This window comes from Solenopsis invicta, chromosome 6, assembly GCF_016802725.1.
Source record: "Solenopsis invicta isolate M01_SB chromosome 6, UNIL_Sinv_3.0, whole genome shotgun sequence".
Classification (NCBI taxonomy): Eukaryota; Metazoa; Arthropoda; class Insecta; order Hymenoptera; family Formicidae; genus Solenopsis; species Solenopsis invicta.
In genome coordinates this window covers 24,823,645-24,850,690 of record NC_052669.1, presented here as the reverse complement: position 1 = coordinate 24,850,690, position 27,046 = coordinate 24,823,645, and the positions used below count along the sequence as shown (strand labels likewise).

Sequence of the window (27,046 nt, the reverse complement as noted above, 5' to 3'; positions counted from 1 at the left end):
AGAGGCGACGACTAATGTGCTTAGCGTAATACCCGTCCGGGGATTTTGAGAGCGCATCGAGGCGAGCACGGAGCGGAGAAGCTCGGGTGTATTGCGGCGCATCGAGAGCACGTAACCGGGGCGTCCTGGGGTGCAGCAGGGTAAATAAGAGAAACGCGGGAGGATCGTGGAGATGATAGAGCGAGACGAAGTGCGGTATGAGTTGCGGAGAGGAAGGGAGTCTCTCCGACTACTCGTGACTTCGAATTGATAATCGATGCGTGTAGAAGTGGCGCGCTATATAACCGTAGAAGTTCCTTAGCGCGGAAAGGAAGTTGCATGAGACAGAGAGAGAGAGAGAGAGAGAGAGAGAGAGACGCAAAGTTATACGATATATGCAATATATCTAACTAGTGAACAAAGTTAGTCGATTCCCTATGGTCACTCCGCCTATCGCACTTCGAGTTTTCGTTATTCCGGGCTGCGGGGATTTCTACGCGGAGCTTTCTGTTTCGCCTGCTGCCATAAATACCTGTGCTTGGTAAACGCGGCAGATGCGCGATCAGCAAGCAGACAGCAGCTCTCTTCGCGTCTGTTGTCTCGCCGCAAACAGATCAGCGGACTATCAATTCTCGCGAGACGCGCGACGAGAGCCGACTCGACATGCCCGGATTCAGATTCGAGAAATATAGAACGAGACAGGAACGAGTCGACGAACGAGACGCTCGAATCAATTAATTTTGTTCTTGCGTAAACACCTGATCTTTTTTTTCTGTGCGTGTCAAAATCAAAGTCGACAACTGGAAACAGAAAATGTCTTGGCAAAACCGCAAAATGGAAAGTTTAATGACGAAATGTAATTAAAAAGTGGTTCGTTGTCTAAAAAGTCGTTTAGTTGCTTCTCGTTTTCGTATTTTTTATTTTATTTTAACGACACGCAAATATTCATAATTGCTTTTGGAGTTGTCTTAATTACAGTAATAGATTGGAGAGAAATGTGTACGCGTGTGTATGTTGGATAATCAGGACGATTAATCTGTTATACGTACATTTTTCATTCGGGTAATTGCACCGACTATTTAGCTCTCATTTCGTCTCGCATGCCTGGAAAGGAATGCCTTGCAAAATGCGTTGATGTAACTTACAACTACCGGCGGATTTATATCGTATAACAAGGGACTGGACGCACTAATAAAGATTAATTACGATGATCTTTTATTGCGTGCATTCAAAATAGTTTGGCTGAATACTTGGAAATACGTGACGCGCAGGAGTCACTTTCTCGTGTTGCTATATCACGCTTTATCTGCTCACCGATGCATAGAACGTCACTCACTGAACTCCGAAAAAATTCTCCCATATATTCTTGAAATAGTTGTTATGCAGTCGGATTTAATATTATAATATCAATATAGCATATACACGATTGCCGCAACATACATAGAAAGTATCACGTTATAACGTGGGTAGAGATTAAACCCTGAAATGCTTCATAGGATTGATTTGAGATTTCTCTGTTATCTCTAGACGTTTTATCTATTATTTAATCTATTTAGTTCCCCTCGCAATTTCACCTAGCAAAATCGACGATGTAACGCGTGCATAGCTCTTTGTCTCGTCTTATCTCGACACTATGATGACAGGTACTATGTTGGATGGCCTGTGATAATGCAATTTTTACTCCGAGACGCTTACATTAGTCTCGTCGTCGATGGCAAACGCGCGAAACTTATACTTCCGTCACTCTGATAACCAGAAGCAGGTCGCATCGCGAGTGTTAACGTCGTTGGATCCGAGATGTCGGCGTGGTGTGGAAAGTCCTCCCGAAGATCATAACGAGAACGGACAAGCCGTCGTCGTTGCGTTTGTAATTTCAACGCTCGAGGCGACGACGTCCGACGTCGTGCTCGGATGAAAACGGGAACTGCTCGTTCAAGTGTAAAGACTTTCCGGTGAAATGTTGTTAGATGCTGAATACCGAAAGGCGTGTGTGATTTCTGTACACAGCGATGTGGAACTTTTGGAACGATACCTCATACATTGGGAGAGCACAAATTTACTTATATTCCAACTATCGTTTTCTAACAAAATGAAAGGAAAAAACAAGGGAAGAGAATGTACTCAAATTTAAACAATGATAAAAGGACAAAAATCTTAATTGTGCAAAGTTAAAAATAATTTTTCAGAAACCTCGACTTCGACGATCCTAAGGTTATTAAATTCGATAAAACTTCGTTGATCAAGGGTCGCCCTTTTGTCAAAGTGCTAAAACTACTTTCGCCCTACAGCCTCCGTATAGTGCAAATTCTTTAGCAAACGTGATATGGAGATGACTTTCAAAGCATTCTGGTAGACGAGAGATATCACGGTTTGCTCAGTGAGTCAAAGGATCGACGGAGTGAAACTGTCGATGGCAATGTGATCGGGAAAGGTTAAGCGAGCAGGGTGTATACCGTAGATACGAATTGGAAATGCATACATGTGGGTACGGAAAATGGCGATCGAGGGCTTAATACGATTTATATGAGCATCGCCACAAATTTAATTTGATTCCTGGAAAGAGCGATATCTACGCGGTTTGATGATGTATATTGTTAATTAAATAGGTATTATCCGAATGACTACGTTCCTATCTACCCCCTCCCCCATCGTTATTCCTACGCACAGATTCCCCCCCGAGAAAATAATTATATCAATCGCAATAATGAAAGACAATCAGTATTTGTTGATTAATATTTGTGTTTATTAAGCTACCATTCATGGTGCTAATAAGTGTCCATGAAATGTTCGCATTAACTACGACGAGAGCGTGCACATGTGCGGAAAATTGCCTTAACGGAAATAAGCCTTTGCGAATAAACGAATCGTCCGAGCGAAAACCTCATAAAAAAAAAAATAAAAAAAATAAAAATAAAGAGAGAAAGGATCTATTCCAAAGGGTCGATTTTCTCTCGCGTTCGTCGCTTTATTGTATTATTAAACGTTTTAACGGAAATTTTATATGAGCAAAGCGCGAGCAGAGCGGCCAATAAGACTGAACGCGCGGAATTGATTTAAATTTACGGAATACTTGGACCGAATAGTTGAAATTATTCGGCCAAATGAACGAGTTGCCCGAAAATCCCGAATAATTGCGGTGGTGGATACAGTAGGCGATTCTACGCTTCAGTGAATTCGAACAATATTACGGAGTCATTGATTTTTCTAACCAGTTACGGTACAATTAAAAATATGGAAATAATGGTACTGCTTGTAATTAAACCTGACATCGTCTCGATTCACAGACTTCACGGACATAGAAATAGATTCTTCGAGATTTCGGAAAATTGAATAAGATCTTCGACTAAAGATAGTAATTACTATTTCAGTTAAGCAAAACGTCCAACTTTTGCGTTTTAAAATTCCCAAAGGTCTAAAAATTTCAATGTTCGAAATCTTTTAAATTTTTACAATCGATTTGAAAACTTTTATATAAATAAGCAAGATATTCGTTAGATCGAGCTCGAGAACAATTTTTAAAACTCTTACTACCGGATCTCAAGGACGAATTGGATTTTTCAGCACAATAAAACATTTTCCACGCAACACGAGGCAATTTCCATATAGCCGGAATCTCTATCGGTGCTGGACATTGAATTCCCTCCCGGAAACGCCGCGGTGTTCATTGAAACGTTTCCTTTGTCCACGGCAAACACGAAGATTTTCAGGTAGACTTGGGCTAATGAATTTAATGCTCCAGCCTGCACCCGTGTGTCTGCCGTCGTGGTTTATAGTATACAATGTAAACATGTACGCAGCCATTCGGGGAGTTCATTAGCGACACATGCAACCTATTACCATTCTTCGGGGTTGCTGTATTTGCAACGCAACAGCGAGCCGGTCTTTGAGCGTGGCCCGATCCTCGAGGGGAAAACGCAGGCGTTCTCCCTGAATCGATTGATTTCGCTCGATTGTACAGACGGACAATGCGCCAGCGAAAGGCAGGCAAACGAAGATTAATACAATGTACCGGAGAGGCACACGAGCGATAATGCCGCGCATATTTGCCTGCTATTCCTCAACATTATTGTTTTACTTATAGATTTTTCTCAGACAGTTCCGCATCCGGATTCTTTTTTTTTCTCTTGATCAAAGCTACAAGTTTTAGACGTTATGACGTTGTTTCGCGACCGTACACAAGTGTCATGCAAACGCAGAGCCATTTCAAGCTTTTAAAATTTCCCTCGAATTAATGGTTTATTGAATTTTTTAAATATAATTTTTGAGATGAAATTTCGAATCTTTGTAACGCATAAAGGAAAAAGACAGGAAAGTTTAAACTTGCAATACAAATTAAGAGCCAAAGTTAGAAGCAGCAAGTGTCAGATGTGATCAGAAACGATTGATCGCGCAAGAATGCCACAGTTTACTTAAGCAAGCTGGTTATCTGTTGATATTTGATGAACGTTTGCACATTTTCCGATAAACTACTGGAGCATGAACGTTTATCATCGTTTCGATAGGAAATGGTTCCTGTTTAATTGACGTTCGCATGACCGAGCTAATCGAACCAATCGCAGTGCGCCAAAGAGGCACGCGAAAGATAAATCAAACTGCAATCGCGAAATCTAATAAAGACGCAAATAATAATGCGTCGATCAGTGGAAGAGCTCTTCGTATATTTGTATTGTAAAAGATGAAATGATCTCCAATTTTAAAATCCTCAAAAGAAACTTTAAATGCAAAAATTGGCAGAACCGCTTCTTCCTAGTATCGAACGAAACAACAGAGACACTGGATGAAGTTGGATATCTCTAAAGTTGAACTCGACATGTTTCGAAAAGAGCTCGAAAAGAGCTATGTTCGGAGATTCTCAAAAATGTTCCGTCCCATCCTTAATAAGCCCTATGAGCGTTATTCCGCACGACGGACATCGGTCTCTTGGTATCTCCTGGACAAGTTCCATACTCCATGCCGCAAGGCATCCACATGATATACGGCGTTTCCCATTCTAACTTACATTTCTGGCTGTTCTTGCGTTCCATCCAATTTCACGCGCTTTGTATCCCCTTAAGGTCCGATGCGGTGTACCGGTTACAACCGACCGCGGCCCGATGCGGATGGTAGAGAAGACCCCGCCGGCGTATTTGCATCCGCAGAATTCTCCGGTCGAATCGTTCGACCCTGCCGCGCCCCGTGCCCGGACGTGAGCAGGGGCAACCCGGCCTGGGTGACCCGCGGCATCGAAACGCGACGAGCTCTCGTGCGCGCCCGAGTGTCATTACGCGGCTCGTTTTCCGGCTTTAATTAAATGACGTGCAAAATGCGCGCGGCACGCCCATGCTTTTCTGGATTTCCGGGAAGCCTCTGTGTGTGCTGAAGCGGGTCAACCGTAAACCAGAAACTCGTGCCGCGTCGCACGCTTAATACAACAGCGGCGCGAATTATGGAACCAGCAGCGGCAGCGTACGCGTGAATTTCATGTACGACTCTGTATTATTCTGGAGGATTTCTCCGTCGCGATGTCTCCCGCTTCCGAGATGGCCGAAAAGGGAGAAAGACTCATCCCTATATGCGACATAAGATACGAGAAACGTGATCCCGCCTAAAATAACATCCAAGCGGGAAGTGCCAACGGTATATCCTGCCATACGTTTTTCATTCAGTAAGATGTCAACTTCCTCACTATTCAATTTGTTTACAGATCAAAATTTTGTTATTTTTCTTTATATAACTTGATTTTTCAAAAACATGGTTTTAGAATTTTTTCTATCATATTACAATGTAATTTATTATTTATAAAAATTCTAAACATATATATATAATTCAAGTTAATCCAAATGTTTGAAGTCAGAAGAAAATCAGAAGAGCAACGAATGGTTAGGAAATATCCACACATCATACTCGCGAAAAATCCGGTTAATTATCGCACGACGCTCTCAATCCAACCGTATACTACTTTACTATTACATTGTGACGTAAGAGTTACGCGAATAAAGCCATCTTAAAAAATATAAATAAATAAAACATCGCGACGGTACGACAACCTACTATTTTAATTCGGATAGTTATCTTTTCGATCCTCATCGTTCATTATGAAAAGCTAATCGCACGAGCTAAATAATCTGTTTAGAAAATAATCACGTTTACTCGCGTAGTTCGGTATCACATGTGAGATAATGAGTAAAGACGAAATGTGCCGCGTGTCGACTCGAGTTTCGCCACGCAGTAATAAACAATAACACTGTGCGAAAGATAACGTGCTGTACGTCAAAACAAACTTGGAAATCAAATCGACTGGTAACCTCTTTACGAATTTCGAATACGTTACAAATAATGTACGCCCGGATATTTTATTCTTCACATTATAGGTTCATTCTTATTGATGATTCCAATGTACAATTATGTTAATATATATATTATATATGTGTATTTCTCATTTTTCAAATATTTTCGTATTAAAATTATAAATAAATTTCAACATAAAAAAATTACAAAGAATTCTATTGTAATTTCTGATGCAAATTATAGATCGTCTTAATAAGCTATAAATGCAAATTATTATACTTAATGATTCCTATAATAAAATTTTTAATAACTCAATTTGTGTCAAGAGCCGGAGGAAATCAGCCGATCGCGATCTTGCTTCGGAATTTCGCGTGCAGGTAATTACCTTCGTTACGTGCGCGACGTGTACGCATCCGCATCACGCGGAGGAAAAACGCCGCGCTTCCTTTCGCTTCGCTCCGAAACGAGAGAACGCGTTCACCGCTCCGTAATCTTGCATAATCGGAACATCGATAGTGATGCAGCATTAGCCGACAGAATCTTACATATAATTTTCTTCAAGTATATATAAAAGTTATGAAACGTGCCGTACGAATTACATCACTGAATTTGCTTATATAAAACTTCAAAAGTAAACAGAATAATGGATGTATAAAATTAAACGTCTAATTTTAAAAGTAATAAATCAAATGGATCTCGCGTATATCTCTTTCTTTCTTTGTACATTAAAATTGCTTCATGATTTACTATTTTTAATAAATTATCAAGCGATAAATTCATTAATATCGAAAACTTGGAAATTGTGTATTTCAATACCGTGATTTTCGCGCAACGCCATGTTTCTCCGGTGTCGAGTGGGAGTCGCGATATTTCACTCATTAAGAATTTCCAAGGATGAAAAATGGCTTTATTTTCTCGCGGATATTGCCACCCCTCCGTTTCGACGGGCCCTTCGTCTCGCGCGCGTGCAATAAATAAAGTGACGGGCCACAGTAATTTCAGCCACGCACGATTGGGAGCACCGACGATTTCCCGTCCGGACACACCGTCGGTATTAATTATTCGCAGCTGTTAGTTTTTGCTGAATGCAGCGTTCCACATTACGAATGTCGCGAGCGTGCCGCCGAGTAGAGACGAGCAAGGGTACGCATGTTCATTACCGCCGAAAATTGCATCGCCGCGAAAACATACATCGCCCATGTTTCGTTCGGCTCCGGAGTTCATAGACGCGACTCGTCGAAAATTAATTAAATATCAACGCGTTCGGGGAAGAAGGGGGAGATTCTTGCGTAATTGAATTCTAATATTTTTCTATATAATATTCGAGCGCGTTTCGTCCCGATGTTCGAACGGCGAAGGGATTAACTGACGTGCAACGAGTAGTGCAACGTACATATTCCAGCCGCGTCTGTGTTTCGCGATTCTCTCCCTCTCGTTGCATCCGTCGAGCATCCAAGTCACGCGCGTTTGAAATAACGTAATCCGAGAGACCGATACATGCCAATTAATATTCCGTATCGGGTTACCTACCGACGGATCGGCACGGGATCGAACGCGTCGTACTTTCGCGTGATACAATGGGCGTTGCACAACATAGAGATCGAGTTAGAATTTCGCCAGTCAAATAGATGTTGTCGCGGGGACAAAGAGAGAGAACGGAGAAAGGAAGATCCGGAGCGGGAAACTATATCGGCGATGACTTGGGAAGAAGAAAGCAGCCGCATCGCTTCCGTTCTGGCTGGGATCCAATTCGAAGAATAATTGTTTTTCGTTGTGGCCGCGCGACGGTAAAAGTGAAAAAAGTTTTTCGCGTCGCCCGATTCTCTCGTTGTTCCTCGAGTTAAGGATCCACCGTGCAGCGAACTTGGACGTTGTCACAATTTTTCGTACTGTGCAACCTACACTTTTGTTCGATACGCGCGTAGTTTCCCCGACAATAATTCTTTATTCGAGTTAAGCACTCGAATAGTAGATGCCAGATAACGCGTAAGATTTTTTTCGATATTCCCTCGGCGCGGTTGATTCGTTTGGCGGAACGCAGATAGTTTCCTTTGATTCGGACTTAAACGTAGTATCTCGAGACGGATTTACGCAAAAAATCCAACGTCTCCGCGCCCATGTCGCTTTGTAGATATAGAAAACGCATTTCGCGGGCAACGACGTATCGCGCTTTGAAAATTTTCAAGACGAGTTCCTCTTAAATCGGGCATGCGCGCTTTGCGAATTTTTCAATCACGTTTCGCACTGACAGGATTAATAAAGCTGAGCCGTGCCGTGCCGTGCCGTGTCGCGCCGTACCGCGCCGCACGCCACGCCACGCCACGCCACGCCGCGACGTGAACGGAGTTTCCAGACTCATTTCATGCAGAATCGAATTGGATTTCCAGGTCGGGACTGGTGTGTATAACTGTGTGTAATCCACAGAAGGGAGAAAGAGACAGAGATGAAGATAGAGAGCGAGAGGGAGAAATATATGCGACTGGGATGCACGTCCCTTTGATATGCGCCGCCGGCTCGGAGCGCCGCCGCGACGCTCTTTCAGCGAGCGCGCTGCACTTTGTTACATCGACGCTAAATAATCGGTTTATAAAAATTCATGGCGAGTCTAGTGAGACGGGTTTATATCTGGCCCCACTCGGTCCACATGAGTCCCGCCACTATTTCACATACATTCCGCTATTCCTTCGCATCTCGCACCGCAATATCATCAGCTGGACGATATGACGAGAACAAATTAAAAAGAGAGCAAGTATTCATAGAATATTCCATATGATAGAATTTCAATGAGGGTAAAAGAGAAAATCAATCAAAAAGAATTATGTGAAATATCGTCCGTTCAATTCTTTCAAAGTTGATGTTTCTTCAAGATCGAAAAATTTCTGACTCTAATGATGGCAAATCATTTGGTAATCATTAGAAAGTATAAAATTTCAAATTGTGAATACGTAATAAAAAAATATTATCGTTTGATGAGAGTACATCGTCTTATCAAACATAATTCAACGTAATGATATACGATAAAATTATTAAGATAAAAACAATATGCATGCGTGTAATACTCTCTAAATTTGAATTAGTGAAATCTTATTGATTTACAGTGCTATACATACTTAGACCTGTGATCAATCAGTGATTCTATTTAAGAAGGGGGAAGAGTTACTCTCACTAACTCGGAATCAGTGTATTTATCACTGATCTCACTGACTGAAATTAGTGCATTTTCACTGATTAATATAGTTATAAATATATCACTGAAATCAGATTCTTTCAGTGAATAATACTCTGATTCCGATTTAGAGAGTACATTGTAGAATAAAATAGTGACATGTTACAGACCAATTGCGCTTCCGCAGAAGAATGCATCGCACTATTTAGTAGATAAATATGATCCCATTGTTAACCTTGGTGATATACGCATATTCATATATTATATAATATAGTTTAATTTTTCACAAAAGAATTGTTCGTGATTACAAATCGTAGAAAAAAAATACAATTGATTTTATAGATCGTAGTTTTATAAAAAAATTTTGTCGTTACTAAGCTACGTGCTGAAAGGCACGCGTAACAGAGAATCGAAAAAAGCTCTGTGACGATTCGCGGTGTCCCACGGAAAATACGTATACCTCTAATCGACTCCTCCAAAAAGCCACTGTGCATCGTTATAGCCGCATGTGCGAAACAGTTCCCAACTCCTCCCCTCGTCCCTTGAAACGTGCGAGGTAACGCGCGCGTTCCGCCTGTGTGAAATTAAATTAGAAGGAAAATATTCGGAGAGCCGGCCAGCGCTTTTGTACGTGTGGCGAAATAGCAAGAGATAAAGGCCGCGTGTGTAGACGCGCGTGTGCATGCGTGCGTGAATCGGTGTTCCCGTAGCAGAGGATATATTCGCGCTGGCACGTTCGAGTGGCGCAACCGCTAAAAACGTAACAATCCACCCTCCCACCCGGCTCTATCGTCCGCTCAATCTTCAACCCTCGACCGTATTCCCTTTCCCCACGATTCGTCTTTGTCGGGACGTTTCAGACGTACCGCGTTATCTCTCATTCTCTCTTCGCGTTCTTCCGCACGCGGTCGTTCGTGCAATCGTGACGATGCATCGAAAATGCAACGAGACAATACTGTATAAATCTGCGGATTTGATTCAAATTTTAAATTTTTCCAAAAACTAATTTAATTATGCCGCACGTATATAGCTCGTTAGCTTTTTAAAAAATTTAATATCGAATATAGCGCATCTTCGTTTACATACGATTAAATAAATTAAATCGTTTATCTCAGTCGCGCCATTAAATCCATTCAAGAATAAAAAAACTTGACTTTTCTTGGTTGCAGTTCTCTTGATGCGAGGTTTCGAAGCATCGGAGCCAGCGAAGTCGAGCACGAACGGTGCTATTTCGGAGGATGACGGGGACGAGATACTGACGAACATGAATCTAACGACGTTTAAAGAAAGATATCGAAGATTGATACCCTACATGACTTTTTACGTCGCCAACAACTACCTAAATAACCAAGCTACATTGGCGCAAAATTACGCGGACGAGCTGACGGGTGGTACCCTGCTCCGGAAGCCCACGTCGCAGCAACACCCTCCAACTCGGCTGGTTGGCGTGCCAAGGCGGGGCGGTAATAAGTACCGCATCAGTTCACCCGACCATGACAAGAAGTTCGTTCCGTCCGTGCAATTCGATCCCAGAAACATCGGAGGCGACAACGACTACTTCGCGCCAGTCAAGTACAACCCCAAAATCAACTACGAGTATTCTACTCCGTCCTATCAGCTCTATCAGGTGCAAAAGACATATCCCGAAATAACCACGCCTGTCAGTCATATTCTGAATAAGGAAAGTCGATATTTCGTCACCGCGAGACCCCTGCAATCATCCGCTCCCGTGATCAAGAAACCGCTGCTCGGCAACCCGCAGGACGATTATGATCAGGATTACACGGCGAGGCCAAACATTGCTGTTAATTATCCCAGCAAGGAATATCAGGGGTTGAGATACATTCCGCCGCCAGTGCACGCAAACGTGCAGCAGCAGCAGCCGGTGAAACCGTCGGTCTCACTTTATCGGAAGCCAAACGTAAATCTAAATAATCTGATCGAGAGTTTCCAGCTGTCCGAGCGACTGCCGGAAATGCTGAACAAAGACAACCTCGACAGCAGCATCAAAACACTCATAGAGATCCTCAATATCTTGCACAATACGCGACAAGAGAATTTCCCGCAGCCGCAAGGGCCTCCTTTATCACCGCCGCCGTCACCGCCCAGATTGATCGGCTACGATGTTTACAAGCCAAAAATATATACGCGGCCAAAAGTGGTCACCGAGACGAGATTTCAAGTGACCCCGAGCCCTCTAATAATCACCGACGATCCTGAACGATACAAGGCGACGGACGGTGACATACCTATCAAATCGTCGTTGCAGTCGGATTACAACCTGAACCACGTAAAAGACGAAAAAGTAGAATACTACATTCCTTACGTTCAGGACATCTCCAACGAGCCTAAACAAGGACTTAGGCCGACCTCAACGCCTAATGCTCCTACCACTGACCACTCGTACGAAATCACGGAAGACCTGAGCGACGATATCCTGCAAGACGAACGGTACACCCTACCGATTTCTACCGAGGCCTCCACGAGTCAACAGTACGTAGCGCAGAACGAAGTTACGCGCCCCGGACCAAAAATGCCGTTGCCGGCATTAAAGTACGGCGCGACACGTGGAAAACCCAACGTCGATTACCCGGCGTATGCAACTATACCGGAAACCAAATTCAATTGCAAAGATCAAAGGTACAAGGGATTCTTCGGTGACCCAGCGACTGGATGCCAAGTGAGTATAATTTAATAAACATATTATTATTTATATATCTCTAACGAGTTCTGCAAAATATTCTGTATACAATTTTTTTAATTTATAAATATTTTGAACTTTCCATATTTTTTTCACAATTATTTCTGATTTTTTAATTTGAATATCTGCAATTTTATATAATTAAAGATATTTTGTAAAATTGTTTAATAATAATATTGCTTTCACAGGTATGGCATTACTGCGATCTCAATGGCGGCAAGTCGTCATTCTTATGTCCAAATGGGACGATATTCAGCCAGGTAGCGTTGACCTGCGACTGGTGGTTCAACGTAAAGTGCGAAACGACTACTCAACTATATGTGTTAAATGAACGACTGTATAAATACATTTTGCCAATTATGCCCAAATTCCCCGAAGATTTTACCGGTCCGGAAGTGGATCGATACTTGGAACTCAAGTTCAAAGAGATGGAGGCAAAAATGAAGGAAAAGAAGCTCAAGAAACAGCAAGAAGAGAAGAGCAAACACAAGGGCAAGTCACAAACGGCGGACGACGAAGAATAGACGAAACGTAATTAGAACGTTACGTGTTAAATAACTTAGTCTTAATACCTGACTCGTTGCCATTATAATAAAAAGCAAAAATATATCGCGGGTTCTAAGGCCACAACTCTGTAGTAACGAGCCTTGCAATCCCGAAAAAGTGCAATATGTATATGACAGAATTATATGTGATTTAAGTATAGAGTAAATCACATCGCGCGTAAAATAAGTTAGATTATTTCACGGTCTCTGTACGGGTATGAAATGGCTGATGATATTAAGTATTTCTTATATTCTCTCTAGTCATATATATGCGTACTATTGTGTACTATTTATCATGAAAAATGACCGCCTATATCTTATGCAGGATTTCTTTCGGTCTACAGATCTACATTAGACAAATGGTCTAATTGAGTCATAAATAAATATCCATCGTAATAAGTCATAGCTTTCAAACCAGATAATAAATAATCATGTTTTCCGCAAACAGTATAATAATACTATAAATAAATATCTAAATAACGCTCTCTTCAAAACATTAATTATATTTATAATAAATCAAAAATTAATAGTATGATTTACTGAAAGCTATTTATGATTCGATATTATTAACATTTGATATAAATTTAATATAAAGTTCAATATAAATTTCCATAAGTGGTACTATGCAATGCTAAATTGAGCAAAATTCAGAATTTTATCTCCAGACATAAATAATATCACTTATGGAAATACTATTGAGCATTGAAAATTAATTAATTTTATTGCAAATATCACATAGAAAAATCGGTTAGGTTTTGCCATTTATCTATAATTACTCTATCTCAATCAATATGTATAAAATATGGTATCCCAATTTATAAATAATCGTTTATATTTAATGTATGTATTTCTATCATGTATCTGCGAGAATATGACTAGAATTTATTTATAATTTGTCAAAAATCATAAAAAAATCATATAAAAATAGTGAGCGATATATTCGATTAAATATCGCCAAAAGACCATATGTTAATTTTTCTATGCGTACCTAATATTTTGTTAAAAGTCTTATTAATAAATAAAATTATTTATTTATCTCTTTCTGGCATATAATGATCTCGTAATAATTAAATGTCTCGCCATGAGAGAACAAATTCCTTGCCAAAAAAAATATTTAGTAAAAATGTAAAGACTCACCTCTTTCGTCTGGCAAACTCGAAGCATTGTGTCCTCGATGTTCATGTAAGTCTCGTTGAATTCGTTTACCAGGCTCCAGTTCTGCCAATAAAACATAGTTTAAAATAGTTTAAATCTCACGCAATAATATATAACCAATTTATTATGATTTGAGCAATGCTACTAACCTTCTCTGATAATGCTATATAATTATGTAGTTTGTGCAAGCACAAAGTGCAATTTGAACAACAAGCCACATTACAGTCATTACAAAAATAGTTTAACATTTCTGAACATTCGGGCGAACAGCTATTTAAGATAACAGCTGGATTATCTCTCTTATCCAATGGAATTTGTGTGTGACTTTGTAATGCCCTTCCATGGATCTAAAAACAAAGTAGAATCAAAGTCATAAGATATTGTATAATTTGTTTTATTATAAGTATTTTGTTTATCGTATGCCAATTTACTTTTGAATAACAGCAGGAACAATAGAGAACTTTACATTGCAGACACTTTATATTAGCCCGAGTCCCACATTCATGACAACATCCTATAACCAAAAATATGTTAAATCATTTTTATCTTGCAAAGAATGCCAATTAATTTTGTTAGATTATATGTTTTGTTTTCTGACCTTTATTTGCTATATCTCGTGATTGTGCAGATAATTTGTGACAAAATAAGAACTCTTCATCGTCAATCTGCAGTGGACGATGAGAAGACGAAATAATCAGTCCTAGCGCATATAAATTTAATGGAAGCAAAGGCTGAATGTTATCCACACCAACTTTATTACATAAAGGGCAACATTTAATTTTGTTTAGATTGAAACATTTACTGCATGCTGGATGTCCACAATCCAACAGCAGAGGTATTAGAGTTCCTTTCGATATCGACCCATTGAGATTCAGGTTTGATATGTCTGTAACAATTTTGACAAATATCTTTTTATTTTAATCTAATATATACCTTAAGCTACATATTTTTCTATTATTATATCTAATAAAGCAACAGGCTAAACAAGAATAAAATATATATCATGTTATCTGTTATTAACTTTTATAATTGTAGGATTTAATACTCTTAGACTTAAATATCTAAAATGACAGTAGGTACACTTGGGCGTACCTAATAAATTTCAGATACATTTTATGATAAAAGTACTTTAATTATTCCAAAATTTGTGTCGCAAGCATAGAGTAAATGCAGAGAAAAAAGGAACATCAGTTTATCTAGACATGTGGAATTCTAACCTCTCTAACCCGCTCGTTCATGCTATGTGAATAAAAGAAAGAAATGTTTGTTCGACTTCCGCGAATACCGGCATCGTTCTCGCGACTTGCACATCGGGGACAGGACGTTCGGACAGATTTTAAAAACACAATTACAACGCCAACAAAACCGTCGAAATGCCGGTATGCGAATCGATAACGCGACATCGCGGCGCCACAACAGTAACCAACTACACACGGAATTACCTGGCACGTAGAACTTGCTTTTGCAGAAGATGCAGACCACGTTTTTCAGCTTCGTGCTGGGAACTATGTAACACGGCGACGATCTGTTGTACGAAGTATCCACTCGGGACGTGTTCGCGATGCACGGGTACATCTTGCCTTTGTTTCCCAAGAACGAGCAGCGAGACACTACGTTGCCTTGTCCACGTCGATGGTGCCGGTGTAAGAAATCAGGCGAATCGAACGAGAATGATCGTGACCTATCATGCACAAATCCCGTTTGAAACTGGTGATTGGCCGCCGTTTTACCACGTTTACCCATGATCACTTGCTGGCGCGCAACCTGTTGTTCTTTGTCATCTCAAACTAATTGTAGATTTTAAAACTTGGCCGAGTACGGCTAAATATCACAGCGGTTGTCGAGCCAGCCGACCATCGACAGACCGACACCGAGTGACCGAGCTCGACGTTCGAGGACGAAGTGACCAAAACAATTGAATCGCGATTATTGTCTGACACAATAGGGCAATAGGGCAAAAGAATTCCGGCGCAAAGATTTAACCTGATAAATTTCTGAATTAAATATTTCTTGTCAACTTTGCTTTGAGAATTCGCGTTATTCTTCGATAAGATCGAGATGTTTATTTGATGTATTTCTGATCTTAATAAAAATACGAAGAATCAGCTGCGAAATTTTTATTGATTTCTATCGCTCTCCTCGAAGCTCTTATTGCCTGTTGTTTGATTTAACACATATCGATATTGATAAAAATAAAAATATATGTATATGTATATTTACCTATTCTAATACGTTGAATGCCACCAAAACCTTTTCACTGTAAGCAAACTTGGATTACGGATACGTCATCTTTGACTTGCGTTTGTTATCAGGCTGTGAAACGTAAGGAAATACAAGCATATAAATAACAGTTGACCAATCACGTCATGCGTTTCTAAATTACTAATTTATATTCTGAATTGTGATTGGCCAACTTGTGGATAATAAACAGATGAGTACACTAAGTATAAGATTTATGTAGATATTAGACGAAAAAATATACGGTTAATTACCTTCACTGTAGTTCGAAGTTTTCTCGAAATATACGAATTGTCAAACTGACGAGCAAAATTCCATTGTCCTGAAAGAAAAAGGAGGAATTTATTCGCGGCGTCTGCAAACCGATAACCTCGTGCTACCAACTGAACGCTTTAACAATAAGCGTCCGGATTTATCGTAAAACACGGAAAAAATTCGTATTTATCATCGATACAAGTAAAGATGTGTGTCTCAATTTAACTTATGACATTGAAATTGAACGGAATTCGTCACGATTGCGCCGATTTACCGCTGATTCTCGATCGTTCGCTGGCGCCTGGCGCAGCTCGCGCGGGAATGGCCGTGAATTCAATCTCTATGAAGTTGACGCCAGAGCGAAGTCAGGAGGCTGCTGCTGCCTGGCGAGCGAGCCGCGCGGCTCGCTTCACTTCGCTGGCGAGCGAGCCGCGCGGCCGCGAGCGCGACCCACGCACGGGAAAACGATCGGAGCGGGGCCTCGTACTCGCGATGACAGATGCCGTCGCGATCGGAATCGGAGCCACGGTGGCGGCTAGCGGCCCTGCCAAAAATGCAAAGAGGAGCATGCATGAGGAAGGATAGTGCTAGGTAAGATAATAATGCGAGCGACGGACGGCTATGTCGGCCTGTATCCGCCTAGGCGCGGCTTCGCCCGGTCGCCGGCCCGCCGGCCCGCCGCCCCGTTCCGTTATAATCCCACCCGGCTCGCCTCTGAGCAATCGCTCCAGCGAGCAGCAGACTCGCGAAGCCTGGCGAAGCCGCGACGGGGGTCCTTCTCCATCCTCTGCGCGAAATCGCTCCTTCCGCCACGCAACGCTGCGCTTTCGCCGCGCGCGTCGATCAGAATTATCGCCCCGCGCCGGCCAACTGCGGACGATGCACGATGACGAGATGCGATCGAGGGACGGTTCGCATCCTGAAAACCGCATGACGAGCGTGTTCTCGCGTCATTAATAATATCGGTGGCCAGGGAATAGATACGCGTTGAATGCTCGATTCTCGCTACATCGACTGTCGCCTGTGTTTCTCGTCGCCATCATTGATCGATTGGGCCCGACTCGCGGCAACTTCAGTTGCCTTCGTCACTCCCGGAACGCTTCCCGCTTTGCGCTTCCGAAAGAATTTTCAGATTAAATTTTCGACCGAAGAACTTGCCGCCGTGGCGAATCAACCTCTTCCGGATAAAAACCTTCTTTGGGAGAGGAAACGGAAATGGAGGGAATGTACAGATTGTCGTCAAAATTATAATAATCGCTGTCGAATCGTCGTCACTGATTAGGCGCGCTCTCCGAAACGGATCGCGCGCGCATGAGCGCTTCGACTCGGTAAGAAAACATATATATATATATATATATACATATATATTCTCATTTGTCTCGGTTACGTAAAGCGTCGCTCTGAGTTTGCGAATAGTGGAAAACGCAGATCCGCCATGTCCTTTGGGCGCCACTCCGCCGCGCGATCTTCTTACGTAATCGACGCGGAAGAGCTAGACAGCCGGCGCGCGCGATGGTCGCGATCGCAAACGAGCGAACGAGCGAGCGATCCCGTCTCTCGAATTGCTGCAGTGTTGCTTGAAACAACAGTCGCGCGGCCTCTCTCTCTCTCTCTCTCTCTCTCTCTCTCTGTTTCTCTCTCAAGGTCTAGGCTGGCTGGCATTCAAGGTCGCGAGTAGAGCGCAAAGCCCGGATCTATCCCCGCCCCAGATATCTAGCGCCCTTCGCTCCTCGCTGTCACGCCACCGTCCCGTTCGTTCGCTCGCTCGCTCGCTCACTCTCCTCCGAGAAACGGAGAAGAAGTCCTCTTTTTCTCTATCCGTCTCTTTCTCTCTTTCTTTCTCTCTCTCTCTCTCTCTCTCTCTCTCTCTGTCTCCGACTTCTACCGCGACGACGCTCGCCGTCCCGCTCGGCGTTTGGTCGCCCGCGACCCGCGCGTGCAACATCGATTTAACCATAAAAATTCCCTGCGCTCTCTCGATTCTATCACTCGGCTATTATTTCCTGCCCGGGACCGCCGGCGTGAAGAGCGACGTGCGCGGCGCAACGCAGCGCGATGCCGTTCCGCTCCCGGAATTCTTCGCTCTGTAAATGCGCACCGAAGGAGGAGGATCGGCTCCGGTCGCCGCCGTAATGCACGCTATCGCCGCGCTAGGAACGAGGAAGCGCGCGCCGAGCGTCATACGCGTCTCTACCGCGCGCTTATGCTGCGTGTGTGCGGAAGCGTACTTGCGAGAACGAGAGAGTGAGAGAGAGAGAGAGAGAGAAATTCATGATTGAATGCGTGCTCCGATAAGGAGACGAACGGAAGCGAGACGAGATTCTAGCTATGTCGAGAGTCGAATCTCGCACTCGCTTCGCTCGCTCGCTCTCCGGCCGCGAGGATGAAAGGGCGTATCGGCGATTAGGTCCCGTTACGTACCACTACATCGACGAGACATTAGCGGGATTAGTCTTGTTCTACTCTCTGTCTCTGCTGCGTATATACCGTTCGATGTTATGTGCACATGCAGTTTTTGAAATTTATTTCTCAAATAATTGTGTGAAGAAAATAGGGATAAAAAGAAAAAATGACTCAAATAGATTTTCAAACATTTAAATGTGACGAAGAAAGAGAAAAAAATAGAAATTTTTTTTACTGACTTTGATATATACAGAAATAATTAATATTAAGTCAACAATTTATTGTTTTATGTACAAGCAAGAATATAAAATTTTGGGAGAATTTATAATCTCAAACAGGCATAATTTATAGTACTTACGTGAAGAGAAAATGTTTCTTCATGTAAGTAAATTATATCTGTTTAAGATTATAAATTTATCAAATTCTTTCAAGAAGATTTTATATTCTTGCTTATATATGAAGCAATGAATTATTGATTGATACTAATTTTTTTTCTGTATGGCACGATATTTTTATGAATACATCTGATTTAATCTTTATACAAATTATACTTACAATCTACAAATCATTAATTTTAATCAATTATACATTTCAAAAGATCTCTTATATTATAGTCAGTGAAGTTTCAGATTTTCTTTAAATGTAATTTATGATAACAAAATAAACAACGTATTATAGAATTTAATAGTACAATTTATGTAAATAAAAACGATTTTGTACGGTGCTGATTTTATCCTAGGGCATAAAATATTGCTTTTTTTTATAATGTCAGTCATAAAAATATGACGATATTGAACGCACAATATATAAATAGCAGTAGTATTAATGTTCAGAATATCCTTGAACCTAACAGAATATTGACGAATATTCATCGTCACACCTATGCTATGTAGGTCAAGAACGTGGCATCTTTTCTGCACAAAGAATTGTATAGTTAATTTGAAGCCTGAAATTTTTCTCTCTTGTTCTCTTGATCCGGCTAGTCGCGGTCTGGCAAAATCCAAGAGATCACGTCTTTTTCGCCATGAACCCGGAAACGCTTTGCCTACGTTGGAAACCGAGCGGTATATAGCTACCTGGTAGCCTGGCTGGATTCTAAATTCAATTCCGTTGACCTAGATTAGGTGCTACGTGACACGATGGAAGTTTGCAGTTGATGCTCTCTCTCTCTCTTTTCCCTATCCTCTCCATCTCTCTCTCTTCTCGCTCTCTCTCTTTTTCTAACCTTTTCTCGTTTTCACCGGGCTTTCTCTCGCATGCTCTCTCGAATGAGAGAGCTTGGTAAATTCGTTTGGTCGTTGCTCAATGCGCGAAAGGCAATTAAAAACGCAAGAGAAGATTATTCTTTGATATCAACAGTGTTATCTGCCGCGTTTCGATACACTGTATTATTGGAAAATTATTTTATCAAAATCCTGAAAAATGTACATGTTAAAATCTAGAGACGACTGAAAAAGAAAAGAATGAGAGAAAAGAGAGAGAGCGAGAGAGAGAATCTCGAGATTTAAGACCTTTTCAAGTATGCAGAGAACTGAATCGTTTTAACCAGCCTTTTTCCATCCATTGAGAATCGCGCGTCTCTCTTTTTGTAACATTTGAACGATCGAGAAGGATTTTTCCTCCTAGAACCATCATTGTCGTCACTTTCGAGGGTATCGCGACGCGGAAAAGATTGTCGGAGAGGGGATGCGCGGGTTAACGGGAGATGAATAATTTTCGAGTAGTGGACGGGCGAAAAGCCATCGATTGAAATTTTCATCAACCTTTCGCGCGCGCGCTCTCGTCCGCGCGATTATTTATTCACGGAATAATGAATGGGCGCGAGCGAGCGAGCGAAGAGACGAGAGGACCAGGAGATAAAAGGCGATGTCTAGAGTCGTTCGAGACATTATGGGCCGTTTACACACCTTCGCTGTGAAACTTTAAAACGCATTTAAACCTCGGCACGCTCGGACAGGAATCGAAAGCCGAGAGAAAGGTAAAGCGAAAAAAAGGGTAAGAGAGAGAGAGAAAGAGAGGTAATCTGTCGGTCGCGCGCGCGTCCTTTCTGATACCCGCGCTCACGCCTTTATTTTTCATGCAAAAACGCCGCGCTCGCGAAATACATTCAATAATTAAAAGGAAAAAAAAAAAGAGGAGCGAGACCGGTGTGCGGTTGACATTAATTCACATCGTACACTTTCCGCCGTGCAATATTTACCACGCTTGAATATTACCACGGTGTTCCGATAGGAGCGAGCGTCGGGACACGCTTTAAATTCACTCGGCAAAACGCGAGAGCTTGTGGAAGGGCGCCGCATTTTATACGCCGAACGGCGGAATCGCTCAGGCTTCATGTTATATACGGGATTCGTTTTTGGCGAGCGGTCTTGAGACTCCTTCGACGCAAAAGAGCGAGAGAGGAACGGCAGCGGTAGCGGCGGCGGCCGCGAGATCCTGCCGACGAACGGTTTTGCGCAATCCCTGGCCTTCCCGTCCTCCTTTTCAGCAAATAGCTACTCGGCAAGAAATCTCCAGCTCCGGATGCTGCGAACGTACGGCGATGCGAATATTATATCTATGTTCACTGGCGGTTGAGTAATTCTTCTATCGACGACAGATTAAATCTATAGAGTTACGTGTTCGAGCGAGACAGCCAGTCGTTAAGAATCGAATAAATCAAAATTAATGACTCTAAAAGACTCTAATGACGCTATTTTTAGTCAATTTTCATCCAGGTTATGCTAATTCGAGATTAGTACAGTTTTTGTTATTTAAACTTTCATAATTTATAACCATATTTATTAAGATTTTTATATTAGTATTATAATAGTTCAGTTATTCCAACATCTTGCAATCTGTAAAATAGAAAAATATTTATGAAAGAAGTTTTAATTAGTATTAATTATGGTGAGTTTTCATCCAGAGTAGTATTAGTATTAACGACGGAAAAATATGCATAACATTTTTAATTTTTAAAAGTCGCTTCGATTAAAATTTTAGAAAAGAAATCTCTGAATCTACCGCTACCGACCTTGTACCCTTAAAGGCCAACGATATCGGTCAAGCTGAGCTCTCCCACTTGTGCATGCATTCGCTGCAAGTTCTCGTCGATGTAGAGGTCACACACGTGCCAATGCACACGCACACGATCCGTACGGAAAACCTTCCTCCACTATATCTAGTCCCGTCCCTCTGCTCGCTATAACCGAGCCACGAGCATTTCCGGGGTGGGCGGCGGGCGTCGATCGGGGAACTGGCTGAAAATAAGGGGACGTTGGGGTGGGTTTGGGTGGCGTACACGTGTCGCGACGTAGAGAGGTTCGAGAGTGAGATAGACGCCGCGGGAGCGTTGGATTCATCCCTTTCGCGTGCACGAGCCGGGAGGTGAGCCGGGGGTAAACCACCCATCAACCCACCCGCTCGCCCGCCCGTGGGCGCATGGGTGGTCAGGTCAGGGATGGAGCTACAAGTGGTGATAAACGAGGCCGAAATCCTCGTTATTACCCATTGGGGAAGAGACTCCGGGAATTCCTGCGGAATTCTGAACGCGCCGACTACTTGCCGCGCTTGTTTTTCCGGCCCAGCGATCCTAATCGAACTTGTTGTGCTCCCTCGCATACATACGATAAGCTACTACATTCCTGACTATTTTTGTTGAATCCCAATCAACAGTGGTGGGAGGTACATATTTTTGATAAAATTTAAATCTGGCCCACAGTCTTTATCGTAGACGTTACACGTAAATATAATAAACTTGTTTGATTCAAATATCTGTTGTACTAATTATATTCTAGATAAGATAGACGTGGACGTATCCAAGTCGTTACGAAAGATAAGAGAAAATTTAACTGTACAAATTAAAATAGACAGTTTTATTTCTTTCATAATTCAAAGACTTTCTTTTATAAATAAAATAATGCAGAACCTTTATTGGAATTGTTACAGAAATTGAGGAAGCTCTAAAAGTTGTCGGGATGCACCTTTGCCGTTCCAGAAAACCCAACGGAAAAATCTTTGGAATCTGAAAATGTTCACAATTTATTTTCCAACGCATTTAACGGAGCCATGAGCCCGGACTTTTTCAGCAGCTACCGTTCTCTTCTTTTTTTTTGGTGAGTAAAGAAGACGACTGAATGCCAAGTAGAATTAAGCGATGATTATTAGTATCAAACTTTTCTTCATGAATAACGAATGGTATGAATAATTGATCAATTACGTGGTGGTCGGCATGATGAATGGAGTATATAAAAGTCCAAACGAAGTAAGACTTTCCGTTTGGCGCTTTTTTCTCACGTTCAAAGATTTTATAAACATTTTATTATCGTCGATATAAAAGCGTATAAAAACGATGTCTATAAAGCTTCGAACATCTGGAAAATTGCCATACGGATGAACGCGCTCGCGCAAGAAGCACGAAGGTTTAATCCCTTTAACTTCGTATAAAATCAAAAGCCGGCGACCCCGGGGTCACCATCTATATACACGATATCCGACCGTAAAAGGGTTAAACCTGCTAGAATATTTCGCGCGATATTATCTCGACGTCCAGCGCTCGCACGTCAGTGAAAAGCGATGTTTCCAAGATATTATTTCTGCTTCCGCCCTTCTCTTTCGTTATTCCTTTAAACGGCAGCCCTTTAACCGTACATAGCTCCGCATACATTTATTTCTCTTTCCCTCCGACCTGGCGCTCATTTAAATCTGCGAAATTATTCCGCGTTACTTGCATGTAACGCGCACGTAACATTATTTATCAACCGTCCGACAGCCGGTACTCGGGATAAGAAGCGAACAAAAAGTTTATCATAATGAGCAGTGATCTATGTGTTTAGGCACAAACGCGAGATATTTATGCAATTTCCGAGATAAACTTCTATTTTTACATCCTCGTACGATAAGATTTTATTGACGCACTTGGATTTAGGTACGTTAACTTCAAAAGCAGCCTTGGTCGAATTTCTATTAAAAACTATAACAGTTTACAACGTAGATTTTATATTTCTTAATTATTTAAACTTTAGATAGAATTTTGATTTAAAAAAAAAAAAATTCTTTTTCTATACTAACGTACTCTCAGTTTTTTTAATGTTTGGACTCGAGTGTCGGAAATTTATGCTATACTCTCACACGCTGTCGTAAACTAGAGAATGTTTGAGCCAACATTCTTCTGACATCTCGAAAGAATGAACGATGGAAAGCGAGAAAGACGGCAGGAAAGTTCGGTCGAACGGTAGCGAAATGGCAAACAAGCAAAAGCTATGCGGGGACTGGTTGGCGGTAAGAATGGCATAAAGAGAGAAACGTCATTGCCATTATCGACGGCGTGTTGCGCGGGCGCATCGTATAATAGGTATCGAAGACGTACGGACGTCGCGTTAAAATGCGAAAATCGAAGAAAAGAAATCACGAGGCCTCGAATTCGTATGAAAACGCGCATCGGAAGAAGAAATGATAGAAGATGAATGGCCGAGCGATGATACGTACGATGAAGTATGGGATATTCGAAAGGAGAAAGGAAGTAAAAACGAATAAAAAGAAAGGAGTGAAAGAAAGAGAGAGAGAGAGAGAGAGAGAGAGAGAGAAAAAAGGGAGCAGTGCAGCTATCGATTGCCGCTTATTTTGCCTTCGTCGTTTCGTATCCTGTCGTATCTCAGTCTTCGGGGTAGCCTCGTCAGGTCTCAGCAATCCAGAGAACCGACATTCACTATCCGGAGTCGGGGCGAATTTGTGAAGAGCCGGGAAGTCGCAATAAAATTGACGTTGAAAAAGAAAAGAGATGGAGTCGTTAATTTCCTCTCTAGCCTCCTTGCTTGGATCTCTCTCACTCTTTCTCTCTCTTTCTCTCTCTCTCTTTCTTTCTGCTTTCTTTCTTCCTCATTCTATAGAAGTGCATATTGCAAACTGACTGTACTCTCGAGTCCAAACGCGTTTCACATCGATTCTTCTTTTCGTTCTCGCGCCGGAAACGACATTACACACTCGACTGTAGGTAGTTGTACAATGACTCTCAAAATTGAACATTGGAAAAGAAAAAGACCTATAGAATCAATTGCATTACAACATCCAAATGCATTACAACAATTTTCCACACAAAAAGATTGAAAAAAAATTAAATTTATGAAATAATATCAAATGATATTTTTTTAAATTAATTAATTTAATTTTTTCAACATCAAAAATGCAGCAATTAATTTACTTTAGAATGACATTATTTTATAATTCCGTATTTTGTGAGAAATAAAATTATAAAATCTTTATAAATCCAAAAAATAAATCGTCACATTTGTTGCTGAGAGCTCAATAAATATAGCTTAATTAATATAATTTTCCCTTTATTAAAATTGCTTGAATAATTTTTGATTTATTAAAATATTATTTTATTCCTCTCGAGAGATCAAAAATTGAACAATGATACTAACAAATCAATTTAAGTAATTAACTCATTTAAGTTAAATTTTATTCTTTTAATGAATTTTATTCTTTAATCAGATTTAACATGTCCGTGATAAAAGCGAATTTTTAAATACAGAGAACGTAATATTTGTTGCGAGTTTGATTTACGTAAGACCTTAAATTCCAAGTATAAGATTTTATTTCGAGATGACACAACAAATCAACTGGGCACATGACCCTGTTTTCGACGATACTTGTTTTCGTTGACGATAGAACGTTGGCGCGTACACAAGGTCGCCGCCCTGCCATTCGCATGACGACACTTGAGTCGACAGGCGGCAAAGCGATACGCTCCGTGTGTCGTAACATTATCATCCCTCAAAACGCAATTGCTTCCTACGATTATTACGGTTGATTTGCGCGAATAATTAACAACTGCAATTAACGCAAGCGGTCTGGATAACCGACGGGACAAAGAAGCAAATATTTTACGATACTACTTTACTTGAAATAGCAATTGGAACAAATCATTAATTTACTGTTTTATTTACGATAGATTTACGACAATTGTTTCTTTAATGATGTTTGGATATATTTAACGTGTGTTTTTTCAAACTTTAGACTCGAATGTTGCTCGTTACTTTTCAATTGGGAACATGCAAAATACTAATTATAAAATGATTCAAGTGTGGAAATACATTACAATAATACATCTTGCGAGATTATATATTTACAGTACATATTGCACGTATAAATATTACATTTTAATTCTATATTTTTCGACGGTTTCTTGTGTCTTGACTTTTAATTCTTGACGATGTTACGTGACATCGTATGACGAAAGTAGAACAAAATTATTATTTTCGAATTTTTCAGTCGTTGATGAAGCATCGGCAATGTAAATTAATTCCAATCAAAATAGCACGATAACACGTTTATTTAGTAAATAATGCAGTCATAAATAATTTTGTATTTTAATCGATTGGCACAAATGTATTACGGTAAATTATTTTCTTGTCAATTAAACATCTCACGCTATTGAATTAAATGTACGATATAGTAACAAAAGAAATTAATAGGACGACAAAAACCTTTAGCGTTTATTTCCGTCGTTTAGATTAAACTAACCATTCCATTTAACGGATTCAAAATGCGGAGTGGGAATATTTATGTTACGAACGCTAATTATTACGTGCTTTAAAGTTGCTGTATTTAAAATAAGGAGATTGGTTCCGACTATTTACGATGCCGCCATTCGTGTTTACACTTTGCTTTTTGCGAAGAACACCTTGGATCACAGACCTAAGTACTCGCTGTTAATTACGAGCCCCGATTCGTTGAACAGAAAGAAATCAAGGAGCGTTTGGTTATAATAATCGAGAAAAAGACAGAAAATCGTTCCGCTCTGCGCGACATCGACGAACAAAGTGCAATGGTTAAAGTGTATAGGCACTTTGCATTTGCATGTCGCTATTGACTGTAACGTAGCAAGTTCAAAACATTTGGTATTTACGTAATTGGATGATCGCGGGATCGATCGTACGTACGATTCGCGCGTCATTTTCTTGAATCGTTCTGTTTATGCGAACAATCTTTCTTTGGAAGCTCGCGATTATCGACCCCAACAAAATTGGCGCCCTGGCAACCCCGTCGTTATATTTACGGCACACCACAAAGCTAATGTTTGTCTCCACGTGGACAACGAATTGGGCAATCAGCGAATGTTTGCGAGCCCTTTCGGAATTCATTAGGGTGTGCCTTTCGGGTACGCTGGGATGAAAACGCTTTCGATGACAGGACACGGCTTCGCCGGCAGCGGAGCGAGGCGACGCGATTTTCACCGCGGTCGAGCAAGACTGGCATGCCTGCTGTGGGCGAATGACGCTAGTTACTGAGCGAGGCCTCTTAAGCACCTCTCTAGGCTCTTGGAGAGTAAATGACATACGGAACAAGGAGGAATTG

At 41.2% G+C, this 27,046-nt stretch overlaps 3 protein-coding genes across 3 annotated transcripts in view; 2 read left to right on the top strand and 1 right to left on the bottom strand.

The window, feature by feature from the left end:
* LOC105200512 overlaps nucleotides 1–13,147 on the top strand; it is a 34,411-nt gene extending 21,264 nt beyond the window's left edge. The window contains exons 2-3 of the mRNA XM_011168095.3: nucleotides 10,582–12,092; nucleotides 12,302–13,147. Of these exons, the coding sequence (XP_011166397.2) occupies nucleotides 10,582–12,092; nucleotides 12,302–12,637 (1,847 nt within the window). The 3' untranslated portion in view covers nucleotides 12,638–13,147. The remainder of the gene's footprint in view (nucleotides 1–10,581; nucleotides 12,093–12,301) is intronic.
* Nucleotides 1–15,723, bottom strand: part of LOC105200570 (RING finger protein 17) — a 148,357-nt gene extending 132,634 nt beyond the window's left edge. Inside the window, exons 1-5 of the mRNA XM_026134319.2 lie at nucleotides 15,256–15,723; nucleotides 14,412–14,699; nucleotides 14,245–14,327; nucleotides 13,963–14,160; nucleotides 13,796–13,876 (exon numbers count right to left, since the gene is read on the bottom strand). Of these exons, the coding sequence (XP_025990104.2) occupies nucleotides 13,796–13,876; nucleotides 13,963–14,160; nucleotides 14,245–14,327; nucleotides 14,412–14,699; nucleotides 15,256–15,556 (951 nt within the window). The 5' untranslated portion in view covers nucleotides 15,557–15,723. The remainder of the gene's footprint in view (nucleotides 1–13,795; nucleotides 13,877–13,962; nucleotides 14,161–14,244; nucleotides 14,328–14,411; nucleotides 14,700–15,255) is intronic.
* Nucleotides 15,724–22,665: 6,942 nt separating this feature from the next.
* LOC105200515 (zinc finger and BTB domain-containing protein 6) overlaps nucleotides 22,666–27,046 on the top strand; it is a 70,280-nt gene continuing 65,899 nt past the window's right edge. The window contains exon 1 of the mRNA XM_039451011.1: nucleotides 22,666–22,803. The gene's annotated coding sequence lies outside the window, so the exon portion shown is untranslated. The remainder of the gene's footprint in view (nucleotides 22,804–27,046) is intronic.